Below are 15,353 nucleotides of genomic sequence, written 5' to 3'. Positions count from 1 at the left end.
CAATTGCCAATTTACAAGAAATGGGAGAATATGGGGGGATGGGGATGCTGAACCTCACCCTGGGAATATAACTGCCAAAAGCCAGACTGTAAGAAATTTCATGGGATAAAGAAGCTGGTTTTTTACCAAATAAATGGCAAAATAATAATAATAAAAACAGTTCAGGGGGGGACCTCTAGACTAAAGCAGACTTAGAGAAACCAAGGTATCCCACCTTACAAGGTATGGGCCTGGTCTGAATCCTGATTCAGACCAACTATAAAATAATGAAAACAAAACAAAGGGAAAAAAAAAAAAAACCCTTTCTGATAGGTATGAGACAACAGGAAGTTTAAACACCGGATATTTTATGATATTAAAGCATTTTCACGAAGTTTCATACATGCTAAGAATATTAGGAGTATTTTCAGAATCTTTTTCTCTTAGGGATACATAGCACATATTTACACATGCAATGATATGGTTCTGCTATCTGGGATTTCTGATGTCTAGGATTTGCTTCAAAATACTACAACGAAATGGGAGTGGGAGATGATGGAGGTATGGAAGAAACCAGATCAGCCGTGTGTTGATAACCGTCGACACTGAGTGGTGGGTACGTGGGTACACCGTGCTACCCTAGATTTGTGTATATTCAAAACATTTCATAATAAAAGCTTTTTTAAAAAAAAAAAATCTTACCCCCAGCTACAAAGAGGGAGAAAGAAGAAAGACAGAGGGAGCTAACACCTCCTGAGTGCGGCTGTCTACCAAGTGCTGAGTGAGGCAGCCACGGATGGGAGTGGCCCTTCCAGAAGAGGAGTCACCAATTCAAATGCCTAACAGGTCAGAAAGAAACCTTGACTGAGTGAGGTCGGCCAAGTACAAGAGAAACAACAGCACAAGCATGATGGCAAACCACAAAAGACACAGCATCCATCTTCAGGAGATAGGAGGGAGGGGTGGGGGGCTGCAGACGACAGCAGGTATGTGCTCTAACGGAGGTGGTCTCTACAGTAGGCCAGCCTTGACTTTGATTCCAGCTAGCCACCATGCAGAACGTGGGGCCCAGGGCGGCCGATTCTTGGATTTTCCAAGAAAAGCCTGAAATCTGTATTTTTATGTGCAATCTCCTGGTTTTTAAACGTTGGCGTCTAATCCAAATATTTCTTAAAATACTGTGTGGGCCAACCAAAATATCTGCAGGCTAGATGGAGCCCATGGAGCACCAGCTGGCCGCCCCTCCTCCAAGTACTGAAGCAGACCACAACTCGATCCATCTGTAAGAAGTGGAAAGGGTGCATTAATCAACTTTGGGTCAATTCTTTTTTAGGCATCCAGTAAAGCTGAAAATTCAAAAAGACACCGTCAACCTCCAGAAATCTATAAGAACCGGCTGCGGAACATTTCAAAGGCGTCGTCCACATAAGTCAGCTTATGCAACGGAACCTCCACTCTGTCCAGAGTTTTGGGAACTAACAACCAGGGAGTGTCCTTTCAACTTTCCTGGGATGGCGGAACTAACAGGCTTCAGATGAAACCCATTTGCTGCTTTGCAGAACGCCGGGGACGTAAGTCCAAACCACTTGCAACAGATGATCCCATCATAAAATCAAGTCAGGGTGCTCAGCGTCTATTGTCAAATGACCAGGAAGTGCTCTATTTTGCTTGCCAGAGATCCGATTTCACGGCTGGCCGTTGAAAGAGACGAGGCAGATGTCATCCCGAAGCCTTAAAGTGGCAGGATTGGTTGCTGAGGACCTGAACAGACTTCATTCCTGAATCTCAAGCCTCAGTTTGCTGGTGACTTTGCCCAGGGAAAGACTCCTGACATCCTGGATGGGCAAAACAGGCCCCAGCCCTGCCTTTATAGGCCCAGGCTCAGCTTAACCTGACAAATTAAAGAGGTGTCCAGAATGTGATGGAGAAGGGCCAGAGAAATGGTTTCATCATTCCCTGAGAACAAAGCCCCTCTTTTTTTCCTGAGAGGGTGAAAAGTAAAAGAAAATTCGTGCTAAAATAAAGTTGAACGGGCCCAGGGCAAGAGAAGAGTCCAGCACTATGCCCAAAGGCCACAAAAAACAACATGCACCCAAATCTCAACTCTACGGAACGGAGTGAAACCAGGGCTATTTCATAAAAGATTTTTTTTTCTGGGTAAATAAAGCTCTACTGTTTATCTGCAATGGGTTTCTTGATGGGGGAAAGGGTGGGGAGTACAGAGAAAAAGGCAGCATTAAAAGAAGATTTGATTAACGGCCATGCATCTAACTCATAGCCTCAAGCAACTAAACTGCTTTTCAAGTTCTACTTTTCTAGAGAGAAACAAATTACAGCTAGCCCAGATACAGTGAAGTGTCGTATTTTTTAATACAAAAATTCTGGACTATCTTGGCTTGTGGCCTGGGGCGAGTAAAGAGCCACCACAACCACAGTCCTCCACGTAAAGATGCTCACAACAGTCACTGTGTCCTCCTGCAAGGAGCAAAGTCTCGGGCATGCCCAGCACACTGGCTAGGGAGGAAGTGAGCCTCAGCATTTCTGCATTCTCTGCTAGTAAGCATGAAAACAGAGAAGAGCTTTTCAAAGCAGGTTTGGGTGCTGATCTACCCATAAATCTTGTTTTACTGATCACCTTATTCCTGCACAAGGATATTCACTTGTTACCACAAGACAATAACCTCACTTGGAGGTAGAAATGATAGCCACACAAATGACTCAGAACAGCTAAAAGCGTGGGTTTTGGTGGATGACTGTGGGGCCATCGGATGACACCAAGTGATGTCTCTCTTGGTCCTCTTTATTGGGCCCTGTCTGCTCTCTGTGGGTCAGATGCTGCTCTGGAATGCAGGCTGAGTGGACAGCGAGTCTGAGAATGGACTTTCTTGTGGTTTGGTAGCTTTTGACCTTGAAAGGCAAGAGCACATTCCTTTGGAAACATCTGCGCTGCAGAATTTCAAAAAGATGGCTGAGCATTTCTGGGTCTGGACTCCACTGGAAGGTGGCTCCTTATATTTACATGAGCTAGCAACAGAAAGTACACATCATTTGGGATCAAAGGACACCCAAGTGGCACAGCGAGAAATCTGAGCTTCTTAGAAGGTGGGGAAATATCAAGAGGGGCAAAATAAAGATGCCACTAGGGAGGTACCTACATGATGCTCCGTCTCCTGAAAGAGAGGGACGCAGACCTGCTATTAGCTCATTAATTGATCTTCCAGCAGTAGCCCTTGGGAATTTTGTGGGCTCGTCTCTAGGCAAGCAGTTTCCTGGACTTTGGAATTTTCTAGTAGGACCGTAAATATCCTTTGCTGAACTCACAAGAAGTAGCCTAGCAAGGTCATAAGGACACAGGCTGAGTCAGCCTCTGGGTTCTTCTTCAAAGCCCAGCTCGGCCCTGACTACCTGCATGGCGGTCTTAGTCTGTTCCAGCTGCTATAACAAGCCCCTGGGTGGTTCAGAAACAGCAAATATTTATGTCTCACAGTTCTGGAGGCTGAGAAGTTCCAAGATCAAGGCACCACCAGATTCGGCGCCCTTCCTCATAGACAGCTGCCTTCCCCTATAAGCTCACATGGCAGAAGGGAACTAGGGAGAGTTCTGTGGGGTCTCTTGCATAAGAGCACCAATCCCATTCAGGAGGCTCCGCTCTCATGCCCTAAGCACCTCCCAGGGGCCACACTTCCTAATACCATCACCTTGGGAGTTAGGCCTCAGCATATGAATTTTGTGGGGACCCAAATATTTCAGACCATAGCAATGGCCCAGAACTGATGATGATGATGATGATGATGATGATGCGGGGGGTGGTGGTGGTGGTGGTGGTAAAGTATTCCGATAACCACTGAGCACTCACCGTGCATACCAGGTACTGGGCAAAGTGCTCTCCTTCCAAGGAGGCTCCCTTTTTCCATTCTTACCAGAACCCTCAGAGTCGGGGCCATCATCGTAAGTTACTTGCCTGAGGCCATGAGAGAGTGAAGTGGTGAGGCCAGAATGAAAGGAAGCCAGGCAGGATGACCCCAGAAACTCTCCACCCCACAGGCCCCCGAATCCAGGCTGGACCCTCAGAGCAGCCCTTCCATTCCTGAGAACCAGCCCCTGACATGCCCGCCCACCCCTTCAGCAGGTGACAGGTTCACACGTGCTGCTTGTACGAGAGACACCCAACTCCCCATCCACGGGGGACCCAGGAGGAGACCTGCAACATTTTGTAGAAGGAAGGAGGAAAACAGGAAGACATATTTGCACCTGCTTGTGATTACATAAAGAAACTCTGTAGCATGCATTCCCAAGGGGGTGAAGACTGGACTTAGGGAGTGAAGAAATCTTATATATCATAAGCAGATATAGTGTATCTGTGGGGCTGACACCCATGGGGGCACTGATAGGAAAGAACTGCAAAAGGAGCCTGGCCGGACAGGGTGGTGGTAAAGAAAATGAAGTTGAGAAAGGCTGTTCTAGAAGGCTAGAGAGGGGGGCAGGGCAGAAATGGGAGCAAGACTGCGCTGGACGGATCCTTTTATACGGTTTTGTTAAGCATGTGAACATATTGCCTAAATAAAATATAAACATCTTCAAATGAACTTTAAGAAAGAATGCTGACCAAAGACCTCAGCCAGGGCGGGACTCTGTTGGCGCCCACTAAGGGCGGCCATGTGAATTAAACTTGGCTTTGGTTTCTGGTGAACAGCACCGCCCTGATCCACAGGCACCGGAAGCCGACTCTCGAGGTGTCCGTGGCCTCTGGGCTGCCCCTCCAGGCAACCGCGCTGCTCGGTCCTCACTAGAACCCACGATCCCCGTGCTTCCCCCAGCCCTCCTGGGGCCGACGCGGCAGCACCAGGCCGACCGTGGGCTGTGCACGCCTCTCCCCTCCCCTACAGGAGCTGCTCTGTCACAGGCTTGCCGTGGGCACTGGGCAGCCCCAGGAAAGATTCCTGACCTGCTGAACAAAGCTGTGCCAGGCCCCCTCAGCTCCTTCCCCCCTTCCTGCGCATCCCTCTGTCCATTCTCCCCTGGCCGGGTTCTCACGTGCTGGTGGGTCCGGCTTCCGACTCCCTCGGCCCCTCTGCCAATGGCACGACTAGCAAAACTTGGGCCGCTGGTCCACGCTCTGCCAGGGGAGCAGAGCGGGGGCCACGCTAACTGGCCTTTCCAGCAGTCCTCGGGCAGCTGGCATAGCTCCTCGTGCAAACATCCCGAGGTCCCCAGAAGGTAGCTTGGGAAGGGCCCCCTGAGCCCGTGCCACGTGAGGGGACAGGGCCTAAGGGTCCTCATCCCCAAAGACCAAAATAGCCAATTTTTTATTTTCCTATGCAAACACACTTTTTAAAAATGTAAGCCGCGTTCTGCAAGAAGTCTGCTAAGCTCCTAAACAAAACCAGCCGCTAACGTTTATGGAGCGTTACTTTGCGCCAAGCACCCTTCTAGCACGTATCCACTCACTTCTCACGGCAGCCCCGGCAGGGAGGAGGGGGGATCGTGTCCACGGGATAGACAGGGAGGTGGGGGCACAGCCAGGCAGTCACCCGCCCGAGGGCACAAGTCAGCGGTGGAGCGGACACTCAAAGCTGGTGTCTCACGTCACAGGGAGTCACGCTGAGTAAACACAGACAACTGGACGCAAGGCAAGGGGAGGATGAAAACAAGACGCAGAACACAGAAGGCATGAGGGCAGGCCACCGCCTTGCACGGTTTCTGCAGGGGGGCTGACCCTTCGGCTCCGCGCATCCTGCCAGCCCTAAGCAGCCACCTCCATGGAGCATTCCACAGGGGTGCGGGCAGCCCTTGCCACCGTGCCCGAGTGGCTCTTCCAAGGGGAGAAAGGAAGCTGTCGGCGGCCACCTGACCTCCCTGGGCCAGGCCAGCAGTGCTCACCTTCCCTGCCAGGTCTTTCCCTGGGTGTGGAGGGGGGAGCTCGGGACCGTGAAACTTGGGACTGTGTTGGCCCCCGAGGTGAACAGAGCATCTACAGTGTTTCTTCGCTGCCGGAAAACCGGTCACAGATCTGTGCTTTCTCCTAAGGCTTATCCTACTTGCTTTTTGCATATTCTTGTCAAACCAAAAAAGGCCACAGGGGCCAAGATACAGGTAAGCCTGGAGATGGCACCACGAGAAACCTGAAGGGAAGCAGAGCTACTGTGATCATCACGATTGTGATTAATGGAGCCAAGAGTGAGCGCTGGACATCTTTGAGTCTTATGTCCTTGGCTGGAAACTCCAAGTTCAAATCTTCGTGCATCTTTTGCAGTTTGAGTATCTGAGCGACAGGTGGAGTTTTCACGAGTGAGAAAACAGAGGCCGGGAGAGTGTCGGTAGCTGAGACCCAACCCACCTGGTGTGTCCGGGGTCTGCAGGCTGGACCCCCCACCACCAGGCATGTTCATCAGCAGTGAGGGCAGACCCCAAGTAGCACGAACCACGCTTCGGACGACCTCCTGTGCCGCCCGTGCCTGCCGTGGGCGGATAAACTGGCACAACCACTTGGGAAGAGTGTCTGGCACGGGTCTACTCCTGACCGCGTGTGTGGGCACCCAAAGAAGAATTCACAGAAATTTTATTCATAAAACTGGAAATGAGCCAAATGTCCATCGACAGAAACATGGGTGCAGAGACGACAGGATGGTCCCTCAGTGGAACGATCCACAACAATGAGATGAACGAACCCCAACTGCGCCCAATGGTATCTCCGGATCGCCCAGGCCCGCGGTTGATGGAAAGAAGCCGACACACATGAGCACCATTGTATGACTTCCTTCTATACAGAAAGGCAAAACCAATCTCTGGGGTTAGGGGCCAGGAGAGTGACCATGCTGTGGGATGGGACAGAGGAGGGGGGACCCATGGGGGCTGCTGGGGTGCTACCATGATTCCATGTCATGCATGGTCCAGGTGGTAATCAGAGTACGCGACTCATTTCTGAATGTGCGTGTATCTCGATACTGAAATATGTAGAGAGATATTCAAATTCATTCAATGTATTACAATAAATGATTTTTTAAGTAGTTCACACGAAGACCAGAGACGCAGATCCAAAACCAGACTGGTCTCTGCTCTTCGCACCTGTAGGAACGCTCACACCATCTGCCGTCCTCCCGAGCCACCGGCGGATGCTCCAGCGTCACCGAGACCACATCCTTTCTCCCCAAGACATTTCCAGAATGGGATCGAGGAACTCCTTGGAGAGTCCCAAGCCTCCCCCGTCCCTCAGTCCTCTCGTCTGTGGCTGAACCTCAAGGCGGATGGCATAGGCCCGCCACGCAGAGCCTGCGGTGAGATGGCCTGATGACCCGAGAGCCCCTGGTTCTGCAGAGACTGTGCCATCGGGGGCCCCGGCCGGAGCCTGTCCATGCCTCTCCCCTGCCTGGGCCTGTGCAGCACACCCCCTCCCTACCTGCCGGATCCAAGGGCCCTGGGCCGATGAGGCACAACCACCCGCCCCCCATCGCTCCAGGCAGCGGCAATCCAAGAGCTACTTGTGAACTAGTCCCGTTTTGACAATTCCAGTCACATTTTAAATAATCGCACTAGTGAGAGGACGCGTCAGGCAACCTTCTGTAAAACGCGTCACCCCTCCATAACCCGCCGGCTGCCAGATTCTCACTCTTTGTATCTGGCTTTGTCTGAAACAAAGTAAAGCCCCTGTTGGCCGACTCTTGCCTCCCAGCGGTCCATTTTCCAAACACAGTCAGAGTCATCTTTTTAAAAGGTAAATCAAATCACACTGCACTGACAAAAACCCGCCAGCGCTGTCCCCACCTCCCCACAGCAGCCTTTCTGTGCACTGGGTCTCAGGGGCCAACACCACCCCCACCCGGCCGCACTTTCGCTCCTAACCTTGCGCAATTTCCCTCATGGCCCTTTATCAACATCTGAAATATGCTTATTACCTTACATACTAATGTCTATCTCCTTTCCTGAAAAATTACCCCACACGAGCAAGGACTTCATCTGACTTGTTCGCCCGTGTACCCAGGTCCCAGAACAGTGCCAGGCACGGAGTAGGTAACCAGATACTAGCTAGGGGTGGGGAGGGAGCTGCAGGGGGAGGGCAGGAGGGTCAGGATGGAGGGGACAGAGGGAGGGAGGGAAGCCTATCCGCAGGGAGGGCTAACAAGAGAGAGGGTGGAGGCAGGAAGGGAAGGAGGGAAGAATGCATTCACTGCTGGTGTTTTTCAGGCAAAACCGGGGACTTCGGAACAAGGAAGTTGTAGGGACAAGAGGACAGAGAAAAAAACAAGGGAGTGCGTGTGCAAAGCCTACCTTTCCGAAAAACTACGGAAAGTGCCTGGTGTGGGTAGAGGAGCGTAGGGAGAGGAAGGGGTGGGGATGCACGTGGCTCTGGAATCTCACTTATGTTGCCAGCTCAAAATGAGACTTTTTGAAAATGTCTCAAGTCCTTGGAGTGGAGAAAGCAGAAGCTGCATTTTGGAGTTCCAAGACAAAGTGCGGCCCAGACACATGGTCTATGTGCAGGAATGCAACGTGACAGAGTCAGGTGGAAGGCCCGGACAGGACCCTCTGGACCATGCTCAAAGGGTCAGGAAAAGAAACCCAAACGTGGGGGCTTCCAGGGATCACAGTCAAGTGGCCCGTTCAACTTCAAAGATGATTTGTTATGTTTGGACCTGAGTCTGGTGACCCCTTCCTTTTCCAGCTCGAGGAACCTTCCCTTGACCCTCGAAACACTTAAGCCCGCTCTCTCGAACTTTCCAAGGAAAGCACACTCTGCCCGAATCTGAAGGCCCATGAAGGGCACGGGAGAAATCCCCGCACACCGGAAGCACATGCCGATTCCTGGTTGGGCAGCCAGATACGGCTTTCGTGGGCAGGGCCCCCTTGGCGTAATCCGTGAAAGGCACAGAAAAGGAGCTTCCCAACCCAGGATGTCTCCCAACCGGACTAGAGAAATGACTCAGGGATTTCCAGTTTGCCTGTCAGAAGTCAACTGAGAAGTCTGAATCTCACATCCACGAAGCCAACGGTGGAATCCTAGCATGTTCCATTGGAGGGGTCTGAGATCTCGGCGGTCGGGAGACCAAAGGGCACACACCTCTTCCTGGGAGCCGCAGTGGCGGCGCTGTTTGGGGCTTCCACGGGGCACAGCTGGCCACGCTGGCTGGTCCTGGGTTGTACAGAGGCTTGGGGACACCGCCGGTCAAGTACTGAACATCTACCCAGCAGCCACCTTGCTGCCTTTTGGAAGCCACACAGGTAGAAATTACTCTCTTGCCTTGTCCTGCTCTGGCCCCACGTGAAGCCAAAGAACTCAGAAGCATGAATACAGGTGTATGGGCTGGGGGCAGTACTGGGCTTCTGAACTCCGAAACTCCCTCAAGGTTATTTCCCCAGAATGTTGGGGAACAGAGGTTCCAGGTCTGCCTATGTTGTACCACTCTAGGATTCCATTCACAGCGAGAATAATAAAATGCAGTGTGACCAGCATCCCCTGGAGTTGCACGTTCTCTTACGTGTGACTGAGTAATTCTAGAAAGGGCTACATCTCTCATTTTAGAGATTGATAACGTCCATGAGTGCAGTAAAGGCACTGAGAAGTCCTGCAGTAAACAAGTTTTTTAAAACTTGGTTTTACAGATTCTTTTTTTTTTTTTTTACCTTTTTAAGCCATGGAACCCTCACTTCAGAGAATATCTCCTAAAATCCCATGGAGTTGGGCTTGTGCAGAAAGTATTCAAGAAAAGGCTCCATCAGGAGAAGCAATTTCACTGCACTCAGTTCTCCGAGACATCCTTAGGGCTGACTCATGTTACTGACCCGCCAAGAGCTCACTTTCACCATGACTTTGAACCTGCCTGTGTTCAGAAAGGCATTTAGGAGGCCCTAAAGGGTCTCTATCCTCAGCTGCTTTGTCCGCAACTCAGGCTTCTGTGAACACAGGAAGCACTTCTGTGGGTCTGGGGCCATGACAGACCCTCGAAGGTGAGTCATGACCATCTGGATACTGATAAATCCCTAAGAGCCAGGGCATGGACTAACTCGCCATCTCTAACAGAGACCCTCACCGTTTGTCTTTAACGCGGAATGACAGACAGGTGGGAGGGGCCGGCACACATCTAGACTCTGGGAGACCAAACCAACCACCAGACACAGAGTCAGCTGGGGAAAGTTACCTAGGCCTGCTCAGACACTTTTTTTAGAAAGCACCTCATCCCTGACACATCCCCCAAGCTCGTGTGTGGAGAGAGGTCTGGTTACAGCCACATTTCATTTATCCGCTTGCATTTGGCATTATGCATGAAATGGGTTTTCTACAAGATAGCTCCCTTTCAAATAAGCAACCAAAATTTTATCTTCACCATCTGGAGTGTAAATTGTTCAAGGATGGATTGCACCTGGGTCTCCCTTTTAAAACCGAGCACAGTGACCCTAACTCAACCTGTGTCTGAATATTCAGGATGAGACAGATCAGTTATTAACACAGCAACACCCTGAGGTCAGCCTTGCAAGGACAGTTTGACTCTATATTAAGTGGCCCAAGACATCTTTGCTTGATGTGCCTTGGGGGAAGTCTGTGATCAATAGTTTTACTAGAGAGAGGATGTAGAAACTACCAGAAATCCCGGAACCCCCAGATCACCCAGATTGTCAAAACTTCGCAAAAAGTAAAAGTCAACAGTCTCCGAGTAAGTACCAGAGGATTCCTGCCACCGAAGTGTGGGATACTCAGTATCTGGTTTTTATGATAACTGCTGTGGCCATTTGGAAGCTTTTGGCTTTACTTCCTATTACTTGGCTGGGTTCCCAAGAGTAAATTTTCTGAAGTAATTGACGTTTCGGAGTATATCACTTGCTGCTGCCTATAAAAGGTGAAGCTGGAGCTGCGGATGGCAGCCAGGGGTGCAGGTTTTCCTTCTACTAAGAAACTCACACCACCTGTTTTCCTATCTCTGGCACCGCCCCCCAGGGGCGGGGGGGGGGGGGGGGGGCAGCTCTGCCGGCCCCGCCCTCTCTGTCCTGCAGCGGCACCTGGCTGATCCCAGGTGAGTCCTCTAGCACAGCGGGCCCCTCCTTCCTGAGATCACAGACCACCGTCACAGACAGAGCCACTCCGCCAAGACGACCCTCCAGCTGCTGGTCCCCCCTCCTGGCCCCCGCCACCCACGCCCACAAACTCAGGCACCTACAGACTCACACAAAGCCGCCCTGAGTCTTTTCCTTTGGCCCAACCACCCCAGCAGCCCAGCTCACCACAACGGAAGCCCGCTGTTTCCCTCCCGTCAATGCGCCTCTCTGTTCCTCGGCTCCACGGCACAGATATGCCCCGAGCCTGCCTGCAAGCCCCCCATTCATGCTCCACTTTTCAGCGAGCTTGCTCCTTCCCTCTCTCCACTCCCCCTCCCCCTCCCCCTGATACACAAAAGAGGGCTAGCAAGCAGGACTTTTTTTTCTCTCTCCAGGAATAAAAGGTTCGCCTTCCTTCCTTTCGGTTGGTCTATTCTTGGTCTCTACTTGGCAATGCAAAGACAGTGGAAGCGGTTAAACCGCCCCAGTTCATGACCCTGGGGACACTCCTTCAAGCCAGAACTGCCCTCATTTGCTCTTTCTGTTGCACTGGTTGTAGCGAAATCTAAACCTCTTACCAGCCGCCCCAAAAGTCCTGCTGGGAAAGGATTCGGGCACAGGGTCGGGTGAGGCATTAAAAGGTTCTCTTCTTCAACCCCCTTAAATTAAAGAGGGGGACACGGAGGCCCAAAGGGGTGAAGGAAGACACCCAGGCCACACAGTGAACTTGCTAGGGGAGCTGGGGTGGGGGGAATGCTTCAGGGGCCCCGTCCTTACGGGCAACGAGAAAAAGCAAGCGTCTTACCATCATCCAAGTAGGTCTGGTCCAAGTTCTGCTCCTGTTTAATTGTCACTCCTGCGGGTAATACTTCCTTTTGGTCACTGACCGGGGGTCCGTTTTTGGCGGCTCTTTGGCTGGTGGCATTCTGCTGCTGAATGACCGTGGGGTAGGACCCCGGGCTCAGCCTCTGGCCTTGACTGACGGGGGGCGGGCCGGGCCTGGCGGGGCCGGGCGCGAAGTTCTCGCAGTACATGATGTGCTGGAATTCTTGGTGGCTGCCGCAGCGCAGCGGCTGGTTGGTGGGCGAGTAGTGGATCACCGGCGAGGCCTGCTGGTTGGCCGGGGAGGAGTGGAGCAGGGTGGAGCTCTGGCCCTGGGAGCCGGCGTGCACCAGCACGGAGCGGTGGGCGTCCGCCAGGGCCAGGGGGGCGGCCATGAGGGCCGGCTGCTGGTAGCCCAGCAGGCTGGGGCTCAGGCTCTTGCTCCGCTGATAGAGGACAGCCGCCGGGTTCTGCTGCTGGTAGCGGGCGTCGGGGGACGAGAGCCCCGAGCGGAACTGCTGGCAGGGTGCCATGGTGGCCACGAGGCAGGAGGGCGACTCAGCCACCATCGGGTGCGGCGGGTAGTAAGGCTGGCTGCCCAGGCCCCCGTGGGCGGGGCTGCAGATCAAGGTGGGGTCATATTCATCGGTGGGCTCCGTCTTGATGGCTGGGACTGGGAGAGAGAGAAGCACACGGGGCGCACCCTTCTTAGTGAGCCACGGGGGTGCGCAGAGGATTAGTGGGCTGTGGCTGGGAACGTGGCCTCGGGAGTCCCGGGAGGTGGGAGCAGACACTTGGGCTCCGTCATGTCTTAGCCTCGGACGAGAGCCTCCCCGTGTAACTGTTGTAGGGAGAAATCTGACCCCGGACGATGATCGTGAACCGTAGGTCTTTCCAATAGCGGAGAGACGGCTGGTAGGTCTGTCTCAGCCCTGGGACGTTCTCGGGCTTTTCCCAGGGGCAGAGCTCAGAGAGGAAGGCTTGACTGAAAATTATGTCCACCCCCCTTCTGCCCTAGTGGCTCCCGTCCCCCTTCCCTGCTTGCTGTCCTTGGTAATGTTTAACACCACCTGAAATAATCTGTATCTTTCCTGTGCTTACTTATTATCTGAACAACCCGCCCCCACTGGACTGTCGGCTCCTCTAAGGGAGGATTTTTCTGGTCTGTTTTGTTCAATGCTGTGTCCCTGAACACCTAAAACAGCGCCTAGTGCTCAAGTGACACTCAGAGGTTTTCAGGAAACAGGAAATGACCAAATGGGGGTGGATCCACCTCCTTAGTTCTGTAGCATTCTGGGGGAAACGAGACCTGCTGGCCTGGGCCTCAGTTTCCCCATCTGTTACCTGGCAGTAACAAGCACACCCCCTGTCCCCATGGGGTTATTAGGAAGATAAAACGAGACGTGTGAAAGGTACTTAGCACACAGACGGGCATAGAGTAAGCACTCAGTGCTTGCTGTTGTTACTATAATCATCTTCCCACCAGCACTGGCCACACCTGCTCATCTCCGCACCTAGGACGGTCTCCAGACCTTGTCCTCCCCCAGCATCCTTTCCTAAAGCATTGCCAGCCCCAGGAGCTGAGGACCCAGTTGCCTCGCTGGAGCGAATGTAGTGGGGACAGGACGCTAATCAAGTTCAGGGAATCGCCAGGCATCAGGGAGTAGAGGCAGCGAGGAGGTTCGGCCCCAGACAGGCAGGGGCCAACGCCGGGCCCAGGGAGGCCTCCTGACCACAGGCACGAGGTGAGAGTGCCGTAGAACACAAGGATCACTGAGCTGCTGTCTAGAACCTTCCCAGAGTTTGTCTCCCATAGTCTTGGGCCCCCGCAGGCCCCTGCCACTCACGGCTTATCACGTCAGTCCTGAGATGGTGCCACGGCCAGAGAGACCAGACAAGCCTCTGGACACACCCCACCAAAGCCAAGCCCCGCCAAGCCTGGGCTTCCAGGACGGTCCCCTTGGTCTCATGCTTCCGGCATGAGAGGCTCCACGTGACGCTGTCACAGGGTGGAAATTATACTCTGGATGATAGTCTCGGATTATAGGTTTCCAGTCCTGGAAATGTGACTGGTAGGCCTGTGTCAGCCTTGGGGAACTGCAGTACTTTGTGGGAATGAGACCTCCTGGCCTGGCTATCTACCCAGGAATCCACAGGGCCGCAGAGAGACTACCCACTGCGGGGTCCACTACAGAGCCTGCAGGTTTCAGGGAGGGTTCGGTCCCCTGATCAGGAGCAAATCTAAGACATGGACAGAGGTCATGTTGTTGAACAAGTCCACGCATGCCTCCCTCCTCGTCTGCCTCCACCCCCAGAAGAAAAATATTAGTAATAGCTAATATCATTCATATCTGCTTACCGTGCGCTGTGCTAAGCACGTTACGTGCATTTGATTTCTTTAAGTCTTATAAGGAAGGTGCCATTTGACAGATGAGGAAATGGAGGCTCCAAGAGGTTGAGTCACCTGCCCAAGGTCACCCAGCTGGGAGCAGACCTCATGTGTCCTCACCTGAGGACAATGTCCTACCTCACCTCTCAACACCAAAGGGGCCTCCAGAGAAGATTTCTTACCTGGGTGGTAGGTAAAGTGCTGAGGCTGACTTCGTTTTCTTTTCCCATTGATGACGTAGAAGTTCACCTTCACCGATGCACGGATGTGCTTGTTTCGATACTCAGGGATCTCAACAAAAAGCATGTTCTGGAAGGAAGGAGCTATCATCAACTTAACTGCAACAATGCCTACATTCCTAAGCAAGGCCCCAAGCACATCAAGCCAGCTCCTCTCAAAGGAGTCAAGACACATTCTGTACGTTTATAGGCGAGATTCTACCTAAGAGGCACTTGACCTTCCAGCTGTGGGTGAACAAAGGATTGCCACTTACTCTCCCAAAGTCTATCACGATGCCACAGTTACAAATCAGAGGGCCTGGTGCTCAATAAATGTTCAACTGATGTGTCCATTCAATACCTACTGAGTGCCTGTTAGCTCCAAAGCGCTGGGACTTGGATGAAGGAGGAAAAAAGGAAGGAAAGAGAACATGAGGGAGGTGGGAGGGGGACATGACAGGGTGCTCAGTCATCTCGTCCAGGTGCTTACAGGCTGGCTCTTGTCTTTATCCACCGTAGCTTCCATCTCCCAAATTTGCTGCCCATCTGGAAAAATTAAAAAAGGACACACTTTGAAGGAACTATTAGAAACCAAAGATTTAAGACCAAAACTCACCAACTTACATTTATCTTGGTTTACACATTCTATCGTTTCAGCAAGGTGTATACGTGTGTTTGTGTTATGTGTGTCTATTTGAACATACGTGTATTTTTATTTATATTTGTGTATTTCTTTTTCTAATGGGAATGTATGTCGACAATAGAAACCTGGGCACCAGTAGGTAACAAGGAAAAGGAAAAGAACAGAAATTGCCCATCATCCCACTGCTATTATGTTTGAATGTCTCTTGTATCTTTCTTTAAAAAAAGATAGACCGTTATACATGATACCTCACTATATGCTTTGTTCAACCAAAGAC

General features: G+C 52.0%; 1 protein-coding gene across 1 annotated transcript in view; it reads right to left on the bottom strand.

Moving 5' to 3' along the window:
• Positions 1-15,353, bottom strand: part of NFATC2 (nuclear factor of activated T cells 2) — a 138,693-nt gene that overhangs the window by 28,367 nt on the left and 94,973 nt on the right. Inside the window, exons 7-9 of the mRNA XM_032387614.1 lie at positions 14,924-14,979; positions 14,398-14,524; positions 11,810-12,499 (exon numbers count right to left, since the gene is read on the bottom strand). Of these exons, the coding sequence (XP_032243505.1) occupies positions 11,810-12,499; positions 14,398-14,524; positions 14,924-14,979 (873 nt within the window). The remainder of the gene's footprint in view (positions 1-11,809; positions 12,500-14,397; positions 14,525-14,923; positions 14,980-15,353) is intronic.

Source organism: Phoca vitulina, unplaced genomic scaffold (genome assembly GCF_004348235.1).
Source record: "Phoca vitulina isolate PV1807 unplaced genomic scaffold, GSC_HSeal_1.0 scaffold50, whole genome shotgun sequence".
NCBI classification, from domain to species: domain Eukaryota; kingdom Metazoa; phylum Chordata; class Mammalia; order Carnivora; family Phocidae; genus Phoca; species Phoca vitulina.
Note: the sequence above shows the minus strand (reverse complement) of the source record. Positions and strands in the feature narration are given on the sequence as shown.